The sequence below is a fragment of the Mustela putorius genome, unplaced genomic scaffold (assembly GCF_011764305.1).
Source record: "Mustela putorius furo isolate JIRA1106 unplaced genomic scaffold, ASM1176430v1.1 tig00000083_pilon_pilon_pilon, whole genome shotgun sequence".
NCBI lineage: Eukaryota > Metazoa > Chordata > Mammalia > Carnivora > Mustelidae > Mustela > Mustela putorius.
In genome coordinates this window covers 15,011,123-15,029,840 of record NW_025421273.1, presented here as the reverse complement: position 1 = coordinate 15,029,840, position 18,718 = coordinate 15,011,123, and the positions used below count along the sequence as shown (strand labels likewise).

The 18,718-nt window shown below is 48.8% G+C and overlaps 1 protein-coding gene across 1 annotated transcript in view; it reads left to right on the top strand.

The window, feature by feature from the left end:
* Positions 1–4,203: 4,203 nt before the first annotated feature.
* Positions 4,204–18,718, top strand: part of LOC123391173 — a 31,093-nt gene continuing 16,578 nt past the window's right edge. The window contains exons 1-6 of the mRNA XM_045077042.1: positions 4,204–4,230; positions 4,606–4,861; positions 8,744–8,907; positions 13,444–13,523; positions 14,321–14,444; positions 17,058–17,184. Coding sequence (XP_044932977.1) covers positions 4,204–4,230; positions 4,606–4,861; positions 8,744–8,907; positions 13,444–13,523; positions 14,321–14,444; positions 17,058–17,184 — 778 coding nt within the window. The remainder of the gene's footprint in view (positions 4,231–4,605; positions 4,862–8,743; positions 8,908–13,443; positions 13,524–14,320; positions 14,445–17,057; positions 17,185–18,718) is intronic.

The window sequence follows — 18,718 nt, the reverse complement described above, 5'->3', positions numbered from 1 at the left end:
CCTTTTTCTCTATTTTTGCTCCTCTTTAGGATCGTTTGAACCTTTGCTCTTATTCCATTTTCCCGTTGGAAAGTTACATAGTTTGTTTCCTTATTTTCAGTGCTTAACCGAGGAATTTACCATATTTATTTTTTTAATGATTGATTCATTGATTTAAGAGAGAGCGCAGAAGGGACAGGGGGAGAGGGAGAGAGAATTCCAAGCAGACTCTCCACTGAGTATGGAACCCGATAGGGGACTCAATCTCAAGGCCCTGAGATCATGACCTTTGCCAAGATCAAGAGTTGGGTATTCAGCGGCACCACAGGCTCTCTTGCCATATTTACTTTATAAAGCTTTAATTAATATCTCAGCTTTAATTAATATCTCAGCCTTTGCCTCGAGGGATAAATGGTTTGACGGCCGTCACTGCTCTCCCAGGTTACAAGGTATGAGTTCGGTATTGTAGTTCTCGCTTCTGGTCTTTTTAACCCTGGAAAGTAAACATCACCTGTTTAATAGACACAACATGTATCATTCGGTTTTAAATACTTGGTTTTCAATCAATCCCTTGATTTCTTCTTTGACTGATACATTAATCAGAAATGTGTTGCTTAATTTCCTAATATTGGGGGGATTTTCTGAACATCTTGTTGTTACTAAATTATAATTGAACATTTCTGTCATCAAAGAACGTGGTTTTTGTATGGTTTGGGTTGTTTTCAATTTGAGATGTACTTTCTTGTCTGGCACATGGCCTATCTTGGTGAATTTTCCATCCAGACGAGAAAATAGGCAATTTCTGCTATTACTGGGGAGAGGATTCCATAATGTCAACAAGATCAAGGTCGCTGATAGAGCATTCCAGCTCTCCTTATATACCTACTGATTTTTATCTTCTTTGTCTACCAATTACTGAGAGAGTGAGTGATGTCAAAAAAATCTGCAGCTATGATTGAAATTTGTCTGTTTCTCCTTTTGTTTCTGTCAGTTTTGATTCATATACTCTGAAGCTTTATTAATACAGATATACATGTTTAAGATTATCATGGCTTCTTCACGAATTGGCCCTCCACCTCTCTGATACATCTCTGGCAATATTCTTTGTAGTAAGTTCTGTTATTTTTATCAATAATCATAATTATTAATTGTTAATTTATTATTAATAAATAAATTGAAATAATTTATAATACTAACTTTAATAAGTATATGTATGATAATGTATTATATAATATATTATAATAATGGCTAATTTTAATAAATTAAAATAATAAGGCATGGATTAAATAAATTAAAGATAGATGTTAATAAATAATTATTAACAGTTAATTGTTGTAAATCATTAATGATTAATTATTATTATTTTGTCTATCAGACAAAATAGTCATGTAGCCTTGGGACACCCCTTATGTCTTCCATGGTCTGCTTCCCCACATTTCTCCTGTCAGCCTCTCTTCTCTCGTATTTAAAGAGAGTTTCTCGTAGCCAGCACCTCACAGCGTCCCTCTGTGTATGCAGGCTGGTAGCCTCCATCTCTTTCACGGGATGGCATGTCTCTTCATTGTGATGATAACTGTTCACAGGGTTGGGCTGAAGTCTGGCACCTTAGTACTTGCTTTTCATTTTCCTTACCAGTTCTTTATTTGTGTTTCTTTTTTCCCCTTTTTTATTTAGAATTAAGTCTTTTTAGCATCCCATTTTATAACTTCTATTAACAGCTATACCGCTATTCGATTTTTTTACTGGTTGTTCTAGAATTTATAATGTGCATCTTTTCTTATTGAGGGTTTTATTTGTCAGAGGGAGAGGGAGCACAAGCAGCAGGAGTGGCAGGCAGAAGAAGAAGCAGGCTCCCCACTGAGCAAGGAGCTGGTTGCAGGACTTGGTCCCAGGACCCTGGGATCATGACCTGAGCCGAAGGCAGACGCTTCACTGCTGGAACCACCCAGGCACCTCTATAATGTCCATCTTTATCATGGTCTCACTCAAATAACATAGACTCCTCACAGAGCCTTTCCTTTGTGCCATTTTACTCCTATGTTTCTTACAAATTCAAAAGTGCAGTATAATCACTCTTGCTTAAAACTGCCAATTATGTTTTTGTAACGACTTTATTGAGGTAAATATCAGTCTAGAATAAACGGCGTAGACACATAATGCAGAGCAGTTTTGACACACATATACATCTGTGGAACTATCAGCACCATCAAGATAACACATCCATCCCCCTGAAAATTTCCCAGAATCCTTGGAGACGCCTTCCACTTCCCCCACACCCAGCCCTCCTCCTTGGCATCCTTCTGGACTTGTGTCACCAGGCACTAAAGCTGTTGTAAACACTTGTATAGAAACCTTTGTGTGAGGGACACCTGGATGGCTCAGTCATTAAGCATCTACATTCAGCTTAGGTCATGATTCCAGGGTCCTGGGATCAAGCCTGGAATCAAGCATGGAATCCGCTCCCTGCTCAACAGGAGGCCTGCTTCTCCCTCTCCCGCTCCCCCACTTGTGTTTCCTCTCGCTGTGTGTCTCTCTGCCAAATAAATGAATAAAATCTTTAAAAAGAGAGAGAGAGAGCTAGAGAAGCCTTTGCGTGGATGTATGCCCTCATTTCTTTGGGACACATACCTAGGAATGTAAGGTTCCGATCATGTGGAAATGTAGGTTGAACTTTTTAAGAACGGACACACTACTTTCGAAAATGGTCCCACCATTCTACACCCCCACCAGCAGTGTGTGGCGCTCCAGTCCCTCCACAGAGGTTGTGTCGTCACCACAACCTGTTGTACTCTGTCTTTTTAGGCTTACACATTCTCACCGGTGCGGCGTAGCCCTCACTGGACTTTACATTTTTATTATGGGTTCATAGATGGTACAAAGTGATAGGCCTGAATTGAAGATGCTGTCCTCCAGAGAGCATTTTATTTGCTTCTTTTTTCAAATTTTTTTAATTTAAATTCAAATTCATTAACATATACTGTATTAATCAGTTTCAGAGGTAGAAGGTAGTGATTCATCAGATTGCATTTGCTTCTTCTGGGCTCCAGGGGGCGCTACGAACCTGTAGCTATTTTAATTTCCTTTGCCAGGTGAGTTTTTCTTTGGAGGCCAGTGCAGATTGGATCCTCGGACATACATGGGAGCAGTCTACTGGCTACAGATTCACGGGAGAGACTGTTTATTTATAACATCTTCTGGTTTTCTGCCCGAAGCTGGCGATATGGGGAGATCTGTTCGTTGGTCCATGGCACTGGCCAGAGTTCCTCAAACTTGAAGCTGATGTCATAGGTGGTTGTACCCAGTGGAGGCCAGACTTCTGGATTCATCCTCTGGTTTGGGCTGATTAATCCTCTTTTTGAGGGGAGGTGTGTGATCCTTGGGTATTTCCCCCGATTTTCCTGTGGGTTCAGTGTATTGGAAATAATCCCCCATCTCAATATTTCTGTCTGACAAGGTATTGCTGTAGAGAGCTTCCTATCTAAGAATGCTCTTGGGATCCCAAAGTCTCCTTGTGTGATTTTTATTGTTTTCTTTATTAATTTAGGTCTTTAATTCATCTAGAGTTTACTTTTGTATTTGGTACTAGATCGGAGTCTATTCACTTTTCAGATGGCTAGCCAGTTATCAGCAGTATCAATTAATAGCAAACCTATATGCATGCACTCTACAGCATTTCATAGAATCCTCAAACATCCTCAAACATCCCTGTGAGGCTATTAATATTACCTCTATTCTATAGAGGAAGAAACTGAGGGACAGAGAGCTTTCCCAAGTTATTGGTCGAAGCCCTGGGTTGGTTAAAAAGAAAACATGGAAATGGATTTAGGAGCTTTGCGGAGTAGGAAAAAAACCAAATTGTGCGGTTACACAAGTATTGCTCATTACCCTTGACAGATGCAGAAGACCTCAGAAAAAACAACTGACCTATTTACCACGTGCCTCCATTGTATTGTAGGAGCACTGACTCTGATCCCACAACTGTGCCTAATAATAAGTACTGTTACTATCCCCGCTAAACCAAAGAAGAGATTGAGGCCCAGAGAGATGAAGTAAGCAGCCCAGCAGAGGGTCACCCCTCTGCTGAGGGGTAGGCTGATGAACCCAGACCGACTGGCTCTAGAGGCTGTGCCATCCCAAAGGCAACCTCAAAATTATTCAGACAGTGTGTGAAGCCCCTAATGGCCTTCCTGTCACCTGCCACAGACCAGAAGGGAAAACGCGATCATGGAAGTGTTGCCATTGGAAGGACAGGTGGAGCTTGGCGCTATTTTTATATGCTTAGAATTATCTTTGAAATTATATTTTGAATTAAAAAAAGTTTAATGCATGGGGAGGCACCAATGGGTTAACAGGTGGTTGGCTCTGAAGCACTGGATTCGGGAAAGGGGCTGCTCTGAGTTTTCTAATTTCGCCGTAGTGATAATGCGTTATGTATTCTGGTGTGATCTGGAAATATTAAAAGACATAATTGGAAGATGAGCCGTCGCTGATTGGCTCTTCCCGGTCAACTGGGCGCATTTATATAACTGCGGTGCGGGGGCGTGACTGGCTCTGCCACAGCGGGGACGCGGGGAAAGGCTCGCCCGGCCCTCCGCCCCGCCCCCCGCCCCTTCTGGCCCCGCCCAGTCCCCGGCTGCCCGGAAAGCCCGGAGCTCCGACCACCCTGCGCGGCCGGGACTCTGGCCCCGCGCGCCAGCCCAGGCCCCCCGCGGCGCTACGCGGTTCCCAGAGGACAGAGCCCACGTTCCGGGGACCCGAAGCGGCGGGGCGGAGCGGAGGGGCGCCCGGCGGGCGCACCGGGGGCACTGGACCGGAGGTGCGGGCGCGGGGCTGCGGCCCGGGCGGGCGGGCGACATGCAACAGGACAGCGGCCAGGCTGCGGGTCAGTGGCTGAACTTGCGCCCCTTTGCGTCGCGCGCGCCCCCCTGCCCGGGAGTGCGGAGGTCGTCCCCGGGACGGGGTGTGGGCGCGCTCCGGTGCAGCCAGCCCCACGGCTCGGGTGCCCACGTCGGTCAGGCCCAGGCCCTAGAACGTGACCCTGCCTGTGCCCCGCCGGCTCCTCTCCCCGCGCGTCCCGGGGCACAGGTGTCGGCCCGGACTTCCCGCCGCCTAGATGCGGCGCTGTCCGCGGCCACCAGTGCTAAAGTGGGTGCGGCCCGGGCTCCAGAGCTGGCCTGCTATCCGGGCCGTCGCACAGGGTCCCGGGAGCTGCTTGGGGCACACGGGCGCGCGCAGTCAGTGGATGGTGTTGAGAACAGTTGCATCGTGGGGTCCTCCCCCGGCCGTGCTCCAGCTCTGGTTCAGCGAACCTGTGTTCACCTGTCCCACGTAATGCCCTCTGCGACCTGGGGGCTGGCGCTGTCACATCTCCACAGTGAGAAACCCAAGGCTTTCAGTAACCTGATCTCGGCCCCTCCGGTCATTAGGGCATAACTAGGAATGGAACCCAGTTCTGTGGGTGCCAAAGAGTCTCGCCGAGCGCGCAGATGTTAGAAACGATGCTGGAAAGGTTCGGGTCTTTGTCCAGAGCCTTCCCTTTAGAAGAAAATCCCGTTTCCTAACCCCATAGGACAATTAAGTGAAAATGGTTTAATTTGCTCCTGGCTAATGTGTTTCTGGCACTGGAGGGCAAGTGGCATTGGAGCCTAAAGTTGAACCCAGAAGGTATTCTCACGTTCCAAAGCAGAATTTGACTTAGAATAAGAGCAGTTCTTGGCTATTGCCTGCTTGCTGGGTGCCAGGCCCAGTAACAATCACCTCAGTCTTCGGTGGCCCCTTCCCATCTTACAGGCGGGGAAAATGAGGCACTAAGCCATGACATGGCCGGTAGGTGGCAGAGCTGGACATTCCAGCAGATTTATGGGCGTGACCACTGTACTGTGCCGCCAGGGGGAGCCAGGGCTCCGGGTAGGCACAGCCTATCTCTGGATGGGAGATCGTTAGAACATCATGGAGCATTGTTGGCTTCCGTTTACTCATAATCAAAAAGAGAGCAATCACCATGGCTTTTGTCCAGGGAACTAAGACTCATATTAACCAAGAGCTCTGTGTATTCTGTGATGTTGTCCACTGCTGTTTCTGCAGCCTCTGCCTGGGTACTGGCACTCTGTCCGTCCCTGGTACTTAGGTCTGTCCCCCAGATGAATAAATCATGGTAGGGTTGACTCCCAAATGGGCTTTTCTGTTGCCCCCTGTGCTGGATCTTTGGAAAGAGGCCAAGGCAGGGGAGTTTTGGGACTGGGCCCAGCGAGGTGATGGTGTCTGAAGTCAGGCTGTACTGAATGGAAGAGGATTATTGCTTGTTGGCAAGGTGGGTAGGGAGGTGGTAAAGGTAGGCATCCATCTGCCCTACTCTGCTGTGGGACATTCAGAAAGGTCACTGACTTCCCTGAACTTCCTTGTCCACCTGTGGATGTCACCATGGTGATGAGCCATGCTCAAGATTAAACAGCATAATACACATGCAGGGTCTATTGCCCATCCATGTTGACTCTACCTCTCAGTGTCCTTTATATCAGTTGGAGGAATGTGGGGCTGGAGGAGCATGAAGATCCAGCCTCCTGGAGCCTCAAATGCCAGACCAGGGCACCTGGACTTCATGCCAAAGTCAAGGGAGAGTCATAGAGGGATGTGAGCAGAGAGGGAGGTGGTGGGACTGTCATCTCTGGGCTCAGAGGAAGGTATCTCTGGGAGGAAGGTGAGTCTTACACTGTTGGCAGGTATAAGATGTGTCCGGCTCCATGGAAGGGAATGTGCCAGCCACGGTCTATCTGGTCTACCTGGACGACACTTGCACTTTGACCCAGCAATCCCGTTCCTAGAGAGCCCACCACATGAACGTGATGCCCTGTGTGCAGAGACCAGGGACAACCTGGATTTTCTACCAGGGGCTGCTAAATGCACCATGGCCTGTCCACGCTGCAAATACGATGCAGCCTTCTCCAAAAATGTGGCGGCTCTAAATGGCCAGCAGAAGGAGCTCCAAAGCATAGTTTGCATAGAAGCAAATTAAGTTCAGTGCAACTAGTTTGCCATTGTGCCGGGGGATGAAGTGTGTGTAAATTCGCAGACTAGCTCCAGAAGGGCTTGTGATGTGCCCCCTAACAGTGCCCCCAGAGAGGGACCTGGGTGCTTCAGGATGGGAGAGGGGTGAGCTAGCTCTAGCTTTTACCATTACCCCATAGGTACCCCCCTTTGAATTCTACACCATACTCATGAGTTATGACTTAAAAATACCATCTAAAACAAAAACAAAACAAAAAAGAACAGTGAATGGATTACAAGGCCTTGACCATGTGGCTACAGAAATGAGGACAGGCCAGGAAAGTTCTAGAACTCTGGGTTTGGTCATCACCATTTGCCACATTTCCTCTTCCTTGGAAGCTGAGAGGGAAGTCAGTGATTCCTTCCTGCCTTTCCTCTCTTGGATGAGTTAATACCTGGAACAGTTTGGCAGGGGGCATTTCCTGCATCAGAGCTTGTTAAATAAGACAAGATACTAAAGGGGTCACACCTGAGGACATACCTTGAGAGCTGTAACATTCCCCTCAACATGGGGAGCCACAACCGGGACAGGTGGGGGAGAACAGACTACTGGGCTGGCAGCCAGGAGACCCGGGTTCCAGACTCCACTTAGCCATTCCTACCTGGGTTTTTCTGGATGATTACTCTGCTTCCCAGTACCTCGGCTTCCCCATCTCCACACAGGCCCGCATGTGTGCAAAGGCTAGAGAAAACACAGTCGCGCACTTGTGCACCTACTAGACCCTGTCCCTACCTCCCTCCAATCTGTAAAATGGGATCAGAGGATAACTTGGCCACAGTCTACATTCCCAAGGGATAGATTTCTGCTAATGCATCAGTTTAAAATGCCCCCCAAATAAAAGACTACTAAGGGCCTGTGCATTTTTACAAGTTTTAGTCTAATCCTCACCCCCCAGAACATCAGCTCCAGTAGAACCAGATTTCTGCCTGTTGTGTGCACTCATGTCTGCATACCCAGCACACAGCAGGCATCCTGTTGATCAGTACCTGTTGTGGGATAGACCTCTCCACACACCTTCATGAGGCAGGTATGAATTCTGCCTCAACATGCGCAGCAGGAACTACAGTCCTTATGGGTGAAGTGAGTTGCTAATGATGTGAAGCTCATCCCTGGGAGCTGGGGACTGAACACAGAGGCTCTGGCTCCAGAGTCCATGCTTTTAACAATGGTTAAATGGTTAAAATGTTAAATTGCAACAGATGGTGGATTTGGGATATTTGGTTTTATAAATGATTTTTTTTACATTTAACTATTTTTCTTTATTTTTAAAGATTTTTTAAAAATGTGAGTGAGAAGAGAGAAAGCGTGAGAGAGAAAGAGAGAGATCACAAGCAGGAGGAGGGGTAGAGGGAGAAGCAGGCTAACCGATGAGCAGGGAGATGCTGGGCTTGATCCCAGGACCCTGGGATGATGACCTGAGCTGAAGGCAGAAGCTTAACCAACTGAGCCACCCAGGCATCCCCATTTAACCATCTTTAAATGCTTAAATGGCTTACCAGGCTATGACCCCTCACTGGAGCCTGCCTTGTTTCTGTGTGTGTAGCTGCTGTTTGTGACCCAGAAAAGTGACCGCCAACTTTGGTTTCCAGAGTTGGCTGTCACTTGTGAGCATCTGAAAATGCACATGTTGCATTACAGAGCGCCTGTGCCAGACGGACTTAGGGGGTGGCGGTGATTTTGATACCTCCGATCTTACGGGGCCATTTCTTCCTGTTTCAGCTCCTGCAAAACCCCTTCTCCCACCTCCAGATGAGACAGGTGGCCTGCCCCCAGGATGCTCTGTGATCCGCACCCACTGCCGGGATCCCTCGTCTCTGCCCATGCAGTGCGTTGTGCTGGCCAACCGGGGTAACCCAAAGGAACAGGACACAAGGGAGCCAAAGGCAAGTGCTATACCCAGGCCAGGCAAGGAGGGTTCATGTTACGAACCAGCATTGTTACGACCTTCATGCTTAACATCTCCCGTGTTCTGAGCTCTGGGCAGGGAACTCCTGTGGCTTGTCTCTGAATGCTCTCAACGCTTGGAGGTTGGTATTTTTACCTCTTCTTTTCACTGAGGATGGAATTAAGGCACAGAGAAGTCAAGGAACTTGCCCAGAGTCACACAGTAAATGGCATGGCAGGATTTAAGCTCTGAGTGTCTGGCCCCTGAGCCTCGCCACTGCAGGAAACTCAGCGTCACTGGTGAACATTCTGGGGTGAGCAGTTCCCACGTGGAGATATCCCAATCCAGGCTGAAGTCTAAGTAGTGGTCGCCTACCAAAGGGTCTGCTCCATAAAAGGTGCACAATGATTTCTTTTTCTTTTTCCCTTATTATTGTAATAGTTCAAGTAAGAGATGACCAGGTCTGCTTAGAAACACAAAAATAAAACAGCCCTCTGTATGCATTAGTATGAGTCTCAGCTTCACATAACAGAAAACTCCCCCAAGTCATAGTGATTTAGACAACATCGAAAGTTGTTTCTTTCTCATGTAAATGACATATAGAGGAAGGTGGCTTGGGGCACAGTGGAGGCATCACCACCAGCAAAAGCCCAGATTCTGTCCATCTCACTGCTCTACTCTCCTTAGCATGTTGCCTCATAGTCCAAGGTGGCTGCTTGAACACCAGCCCTCATGTCTGCCTCCAGCCAGCAAGGGGGAGATAGAGGCAAAAAAGATGCCTTCCTCTTATGAAGGTGTGCCAGAAGTTGCATACCATACTTTACTTTGCCCTTATTGGTCAGAACTTAGTTACATGGCCCCACCTGGCTGCAAGGAAGGCTGAGAAATACTGATTCCAGGTGGCCATGTACCCAGCTAAAAATCAGGGCTCAATTCTTAATTAAAAAGGGTAGAATGGATACTGGGGAGATGAGTGGCCATGTCTGCCAGAGCCACAGAGAGATGTGTGAGGAACCTAACTCAGGTTTGGCTCCCCTTAAGCCAAAGCTAAATTCCAATCATGGTGGCACTTTCTTGTGTATATCTTCCTCATGTGACCATCACAAGCCAGCCCCACTTTCTCGGTGGAGGTGCACTCAGAAAGGTCTACGACTTTCCAGAGGCAACAGGCACAGAAGGCAGTAGAACAGGATTAGAACACAGGAGGGCTGACTTCAGTCAGCCAGACACTCCATGGGCTTCCTGGGCCCTGGCACCTGTCCTAGCCTATAGAACCCTTACAGCCAGCAAGGGGAGAACTGACATCTCCATGCACTGAGGAGGACACCAGGGCCCAGAGAGGTTAGGTAATGTCCTCAAGGTTCCACAGCCAGTCTGCGGAGACGTTGGGATTCACATCTGGTCTGTTTTACTCCTGGACTACCACCCTCCATTCCAACACAGAATCATCAATTATCTTTGAGGCTTCTAGTCTACAAAGCTGGTTAAAGCTGAGATGAGCAATTAGGCTAGGAGGTGTCACTGGTGTCTAATAGCCTTCCATTTAAAGGAAAGAAAGAAAGAAAGAAAGAAAGAAAGAAAGAAAGAACTGCTTTTGCAGTGTTGATTTATTTCAGAAACAAATGAACTAGAATTCTGATTTAAAAGAACCATGCTGTCTAAAGGCAGGGACCCAAGTTTTAACAGTTTAACCTTTCTCATGGTGTCTAGAACCATGTAATGCAGGTACCATCTTGCAATAATCACATTCACTGTTCAGATGCAGCGGTGGGCTGGGGAGGGGGCTAGGGCTGCCAGCCCTTTAGCTAAACACCTACTGTCCTCTTGCAAATAGCCAGTCCCCAAAATTTGCTGGGGAGTTGACTGTAAAATGCACAGAAGTCGAGAGTCTTTTCTTAAGCATTTCTGAGCTTTGGTCTGGTTCCCAAAGGAAGGATATGAAAAGTTGCATAAACTAAACTATTTTTCTCTTTGATGCTCAGTCTCCTTGTAGAATCCTGTTCATGATCATGTCCTTGAGGTCTTCCCTCCCAGGCAAGGAGAAGACACATGTGCAGAGTCCCTGCTAGGTGCCTGGTCCTGTTCTAGCCTTTTACAAACATGAGTTCATCACCCCTGTGCTGCCTTTTGCATCATAGGTAGGACCTACAGGGGTAAGGACAGCTCTCAGACTGAAGGTGGGTCAGAGCTGGGGTAGGGGGTGAGGGGGTGGGAGCCATGTCTGTCACTCTGACCCTTGTACCTCCCACTCCACCCTGCTGACTACCAGAGGAGCTTTTCTTTGTAAAAGAAAATTCTGTCTATTAAACCAAATATCCAAAATTCACCATCTGTTGCAATTTGAATATGAAAGGTCTGTGCTGGTCAAGAATCCTCTCAGAAGGGATGTCCCCCCTTCAGTCTCTGCTTTGCTGAAAGTGGGCTTTTTGCTCCACTTTCCACCACCCTGTTTTTTTTCACTCTTGTCTTGCTCACCGTGTTCTGTGCTGCCTTCTTCTTTTTAATGGATGTCCTCAAGTGCGTGGGAAAGTTCTCCATGCAGTAGCAGCCTGTGCTAATGACCAGCTCACTGCGTACATGGCTCTATTTAGGGCCAAGTCAATTAAGGGCGAATTCTGTGTGAGAAATGGAGGAAGAATAAAAGGCTGCAGAGAGACTTATCCCAAGCGCCTCTGTCTCCATGACTATAGTTTGTGGGCAAACTAAGAAAACACTCTGGAAAGATTATCTTGCAATAAAGAAGCTGAAACAAAGGGCCAAGGATGGCCATGCAATGATTAACAAGCACCTTTATTTTGATTTTTGATTTATAGAACAAGGTGATAGAGAAGTACAATAAAACACATGGGAATATTTCCTCTAATCAGAAACAAATGACTTCGCCTCTGTGCTACAGCAGAGTTGCTGAGCAGGGAGGGAGAAGGGGTAGCTTTGTCTGTGAGGCAGGGCAGAGGTGACCTGGCCCACATCCCACCTGACCCCAGGCAGCTTTGGGGTCTCCCTCAGGAGATAATGCTTTAACAGAAGCCATGGCATGCTCCCGGCTCTCGGCTTGGCACAGCCCCTCAGCGGCCAATCACACCATCTTCCTGAGTGTCTTCCCGTGGCATGGGATGATGATAATCTTTGCTTTCACTGGAGAATGTGAGATTCACATTCAGGAACACGCGTGTTGGGAAGTCCTTGGTGAACTCCACTGTAATGGGGGTGGTTCCCAAAAGTGTTCATTATGGGAAATCACAGGTGACCTCAGGCCCTGGGAGCTGTCCAGGGTCCCGAACAAATTGTCTTTCACTTTCAGACTCCAGGGATCAGCATAGACCCCACTATCAGAAGGGAGCCAGGGAGAGTGTCATTATTGTGCACCTACTGTATGCCTGGCAGCTTGCTAGGTGCTCTGCAGCACCATCTCATTACACACGTTTGCTACCCTGGCTCTATGCCTCTTCCTGGCCTGAGCTCGGCCCTCCTGCTCCTTAAGCCCCTTGATGTTAACTGCTGCCCAGGCTGAAATGGGTATGTCGGCGGGGGAAGCGTTGAACAGAAATGCTGGGACAGTTGAAACAGAGGTTTACAAGGACACATTCTCAGTTCTCTCTTCGATTCTGGGCACATGTGTGTGTTTGGTTTGGGAAACTTGGAATCCAAGCCCTGAGAGCAAGGACACCCAGTCTGTCACTCTGTAACCACTATCTCTTGTAATGAATGGTTGCAATTATTTATATATAAGTCAGCCTCCGTGGCTGGGCTGTGAGCTGCTTGAGGGCAAGACCTGGGTCCTCTTCAGCCATCTAGACTCTGAGCAGGCACAGACCCCTGACGATAGCAAGGATCAGTCACTGCCCAGGGATCCAACACACACAATGAATGGAAGAGTAAGTCTGCCACTTGGGTCTCTCTCCCAAGACTGACTTCAATCTTAGAAGCCTGCACCGAGTGAGCACTTCCTGGGTGCCTGGTCCTGTTTTAAGAACTATGCATATATTAGGACATTTAGTCTTTAGCACAGCCCACAGGTAAAGGCTATCCTAATCTCCATTTTACACATGGGGAAACTGAGGCACGGGGATGTTCCTTACATCAACAGGGTCAAACAGCAGGTAAGTGGCAGAGTTGAGATGTGAACTGGGCTGGGCTTCAGTTAAGCTCTGCTGTTAACCTTTGGCCCCTGCCCATCCCCCTCCCCAGTGCTGAGGTTTGTCCCTCCCACCTCCCTCTACCACCTGGAAACTAGTTACCTAAACCTTGGGTTGCTTTCTTGATCTCACCTGATGAACATTCCACAGCTTGGATGAGAAGGGACATCGTCCGGACTCCTGCACCTGCTGGGAACTGGGGCAGGGATTCGCATCTCTATGCCTTGGTCTCCTTGTGTTCCAGGGGCTCATCTCTACTCTGCGGAGTTGCTAAGGGGGTGGGTGAGAGGACACAGACACTGAGAGGAGACTTTAGTGTCCTGCCATTATTGTTGTAAGTTGTGATTGGAATCTGCTAAATGGTCTCAAGATTTCCCTCTCTGCTATTTCTGTTTCAGAAAAGGAAAGGGGGCTGGCCCAAAGGCAAGAAAAGGAAACCCGCAAGGGATATTTCTGTTCCCCGTGCTCCTGTGACAGGGTAAGGATGGGGCAGCCTACCTGACAGGGTGCTAAGACAGTGGCCATGTGTGGAGGGCCTGGCCATGACCATCTTAGCCTTGATCTGTTTTCCACCGGGGCCCTTACACCACAGAGAGGGGGTGTGGGTTGTTAGTTCTTTAAGCTGTAATAACATTCTGATGCTCAAAAGGAGAAGACAGAAGAGCTGTGTGTAGGTCACAGACCAGAAGGTGGTGTGTTTGGGACCAGCAGGTCTGGTTTCCCTTCCGGGCTTACAGATATGGGTGCTCTGGGCTCAAGATGCCCTTCCCAGTGCCCGGGAACCTTGTCCCCTGTCATCCTGGCATCTTGGGCTGCAGAAAACAGGTCCCATGACAGTCACTCCCCACTGATTTTCAGGTCACCCTGCTGTTCTGGAAGTTCCTGCTCTTTTCCCTTTATCCTCATGTTTTTCAGAGTGAAGGCCTTCTTTTCCATCTCCTGTAACCCTGCGGACAGGTGGCATTATGTATGTCCATTCCACAGAGGGAGAAACTGAGGCTCAGACTTGAGCCTCTTGGCATGTCTCATGCCCACTCCTTGGGGAGCCTTCTCTGGCTCCTCTGTCTTGCATGAGTCTCTGGATAAACCAGCCATTTGAGTATTTCTCCTTCTTGAATTGACCTCCATTCACTGGTTATATTGAAAACATGGGCAAAGCCATTATTTATTTTTATGACAACCAGGAATTGGACATCGCTCCCCTAGGCCAGCTGCCCCTCCCCACCCCCTGCAGCCAGTCGGTCAGAGCCCCTGTTTGTTCCACTCCTGGCACAGGTACGTGATCTTCCTAAATGAGCAGAGGAGTCAGCTAAGGGCCAAGCATCCAGATCTGCCTTTTACAGAAATCACAAAGATGTTGGCGGCTCAGTGGGCTCAGCTGTCTCAAGAGAAAAAGCAAGTAAGTCCTTTTCTGCATAGAACAAAGAGGAAGCAGCCCCCTCTGCCAACAGCCTTTATCTGGGGTTGTTCTCCCAGCCCATCTCTTCACACTGGAGCCATAGGGAACCTTCTGGAAACCAGGCATGTGGTGCCTCTCAGCCCACCCCTTAAAAGCAATTGCTGGTCCTCCCTGTTTTTGGCTCCCACCATTTAGCAAACTGGGTTAAGCAGAACGACTAAGCCATGAATCATGGTTGAGTTGTCCAATAAGTTTAGGAAATAGTGCGCTAAGTCATGTGAGATAGGTTTTTCCCTCTGCAGAATGTTTTGGGAGCCCTTGATATGATTCTGTTCACTTAGAAAGTATTTCAGCAGAGGCCCATGCTCTCGTGGAGGGAGGCATGGAGGGAGAGAGAGAGGAAAGCACTTCAGGGCCATGAAAGTCTTCGAGGCTTAGCTCTAGGATGAGACATTTCTCAAACTAATTCTACATAGAACCCCTTTTCCGGTGAGCACCTGTAGCCTCCCATGGAAGTATGTTCTGGGGGTCACAGAGGAGGAAACAACAACCTGTGGGGTACAGCCAAAGCCCTTTTAGCAGGACATATGTGTCTGCTGTCAATTTCTGCCATCCCTTTTCTATACTTGACAACCACACTGGTCAAGCCATGCCTGCCCCAACGTCACCTCCTCCGAGAAGTCCTCCCAAACCCCTCTAAGGGGTCTGACCCCAATGCCTATTCTTCTCCCAGAACAGCCTCTTGCCTTCAGAGTGTCATTTCTCTGAGTCAAATGCAATGATCCTGAGATGAATTTCTTTAAACCTCTTCAGTCTCAACTTGTCTTGGCCACAGAAAACCTGTAGTTGAAGTTAACTATCACAGAGAAGTCCTTATTAGGGGTGGGGGTGGCCATATCAACCCTCGTCTTACAACTCAGCTTTAAAACCACTTGGAAAATAGATCCAGTGGCCAGACACTGGACGACCCCTAGCCATCCTGGATAGGGCAGACCCCTGACTGTGGCCAAGAGCTAGAGAATGGGTCGCAGAGGAGGGAAGAGAAGGCGGGACTCTACTGAGCATCTCTGATTCTGGCTCTGGCTTATGCCTCAGAGAAGCCACTCCTTCCAGGGTTGCAGGAGAGGTCAAGAGGGTTGAGCCAATGGAAACATCAGGAGTGGGGAGGAATTGTCCCCACCACACACATTCTAACACATCAAACCAATCAAAACAAAACTATTGCCTTTACACTTGGGTGAAGATGGTTAGGGTAGGTCCCCACCTGTTACAATGACTTAAACCCCTAACATTCCAGTCTGAACGGCTGATTTGTTATGCAAATTAGCAGAGTAATGGCAAAGACTAGCGCATGTCTGGTGGGACAGCCAGAGTCAGAGTCTCTGATCCAAGGTTTTAGGGGGTCTCTGAACTATATTCATGATCTCAGAAATCCTTCACCCTCTCCCTGTACCAGCTGCCAAGCTTGGAACTCCTCCAAAGCCTAGTTTTAAGAAACTCTGCCTTACACCATTGTCAGCTGTCCCCTTGGTGGGACTCAGGTCCCTACAAGAACGGGACTGGGGCTGTGTGCCACCTGACAGGTGGAAAGAAGGTCTAGAAGCCTGAGGAAAGAGGCCATCTGGAGGACTGTCTACTCCACACTTTAGAAGGACCAACTAGCATATCAATGCTTCAAAATAATTTTAACTTAATAACATGATTATTTATTTAAATTACCAAGTGCCTAAAGTAAATAACCACTGTGAGTATTCATTACCAGACAAGTGTTCTTAGGGGAAACTTTAGCCCCTCACATTGCTCACACTGTCCCCCTGTGTCCCTGGGTTGCACCAGCCTGGTGTGGCTGGAGATCAGTCAAAGTCCCTGCCTTCAGGGGCTCACAGTCAAGAGGGTCAGGACCCCTGAGGCGGTGGCATCCAATCTAGGGTGAGGGTTGCCCAGGACACAGGTCTGTACCAGAGACTGCCGAGTTCCAGGAGGTTCCTGGTGTGGTAGCGCCCAGCCCAGCCTGGGGGCATCAGAAAAAGATTCTTGAGAACGTAAATAAATGTTCTATGATGGATCTTGTAGGATAAGTGTGATTTGGCCAGAGCAGGAAAGGTGAGATGGGTGTTTCTCATGAAGGGAAAACAGTAGCCAAAGGGGGTAGCTTGGGTCTGGCTCTGATTTGTCTCTTTATCACTGGTACCCAGCCCAGCACGCTGCACAGGGTAAAGCACTGATTTTGGCGGGGGGTGGGGGGGGGGATGAGTGATGATTGAATAGAAATGGCATGCCCATCAAGAGGGACCTGATAGGGCCACCCTTCTCTGCAGTCACCAGATCACACATGGCAGAACGGCGAAAGCCTGGGAATGGGGGAGGGGCAGATTCCAGTTGACTGGAAGAAAACCTTCTGTAGGGCCAAACAAACGTTCCTCAGACAAGGAATGAACTGACTGATAGGTAGTGAGGGCCCCATCCCAGGGATGTGCAAGCAGAAGCTGGGTAGTAGTTTCTTGAGACCTTTCTAGAGAACTCAAAGCAAATTGGAGGAGGAACCCCCCCCTGCCCCCCGCCACACTCCCAGATGAGGAGAATCTGAGAATCACCACCACGCTCCTTCTTCAGAGGTATGTTTATGAGGCAGATGAAGACAAGCAACGCTACATACGTGAGCTGCAGGCCTACCAGAGCTCCCAGGCGTGCAGAGCCTTCCTGCGGAGGCAAGCGGCCCAAGAGGCGCATGCACTGTTGGGTGAGTGGGGCCTGGGCAGGCGGGGGCAGGGGGGGGGGCGGGGCTGGAGCTAGTGCTCCCTGACCCTGAGAGGGACGTTTGACAGCAGGAGGTGTGTTTGGAAAGCCTGGGAGTTAGCCTTAGCCTCACCCAGTGTTCACACCAGTCACCTCCTATTTAAAAGCTGCACCCTTGTATCTTTTGGGTATGAATCCTTTGTCCTATAGAGGGACTGTGGTGGTCCCTGGCCAGAAAGACACCTTGCTCTGTCTTTCTTCCCGTCCTCCATTCACCGCCAGCCTCCCCCACCAATGCTTCCTGGCATCACCATCCACAAAAAAAAAAAAAAACCACTCACGCCAAAATCCTTGCCTTGGGATCCAGCTCTGGGGGTCCCAGCTGAAGGAAGAGAGGAGAGCTCCATTTATTGAACGTCTACTCACCACGCCTTCACCACGGAGGGCACCTCCCATTCTTTGTCTCTTCCCGCTCCCTGGCAGTCATCACAAGCCCCTGGTGGCACCAGTCTCCTCCTGGCGGTGTGTGCCCACAGGGCAGAGCCTCACCAGCAGGGATCCGGGAGCTCAGATCCAGGAAAGTGGGCTTTTCATTGACCGTCCCTGGGCAGTGTTGTTCCCTGCGCTCTCTGTGCTGGGGGCTGGGCAGCATCCCCAGGGCTCCCCCCACCCTCCCCGCCCCTCCTCCAGAGCCCATCTGTCCCCGGCACTGCTGCTTCCTGCTCCCACCTGAGCTCTCTCCTTAATGGTTAGGGTGCGGGCTCTCCAGACCAAGTGCCTGGTTCAAATCCCAGCTCTGCCTTGTGCTGGTTCTGACTTAGCTCTCTGTGCCTCAGTGTCCTCGTATGAAAACTGGACCATAGTGGGTCCCTCTGGGCAGGGCTTGGTGCAGAGCAGAGGACTAAATCATAGGGAGCATGGTGCTTGGTATCCAGCACATGGCAAGAGTTCAGCGAGCATTCACACTGGGTATCCCCCACTTTTTGCTCAGCAGCAAAGCCTCCCCACCCCAGCTTCATCCAGAGCGGGGATTAGCAAACCCATCTAATGGTTAGACCGTAAATATTTTACATTTTGTGGGCCACGTGGTCCCTGTCACCGCTGCTCAACTCTGTGATTGAAGCAGGAAAGCAGCCATAAATGGGATGTGTGGTGTGCCGATAAAACTTTACTTACAAAAACAAGCAGAAACTCAAATTAGTCCATGGGCCTCTCCACTCTGGTGCATTGAATATACTGGGTTTCTACCTCACATTTGTTTTTAATCAAGCCCCTGCAGATAAAAAACCATCAATCTGCAAACCACTGATCTAGCCCGTAACTATTAGCAGACAACCTGCTGAGCTCAGTGAGACCCCCGGTCCTCATCGTGAATATCCCAGCTAAGAAAACTGTACCCTGGGACCTTTGGCCAACGGTCCACTGAGGGCAGCTGTCATTTCCTGCTGGTGTTTTCTTCCCTAAAGATGCCGCTTGTCAGATTTAGCAGAGAACACTTCATGCTACTTACTTCCAACAGAGCATTGTTTTTAAAAAAA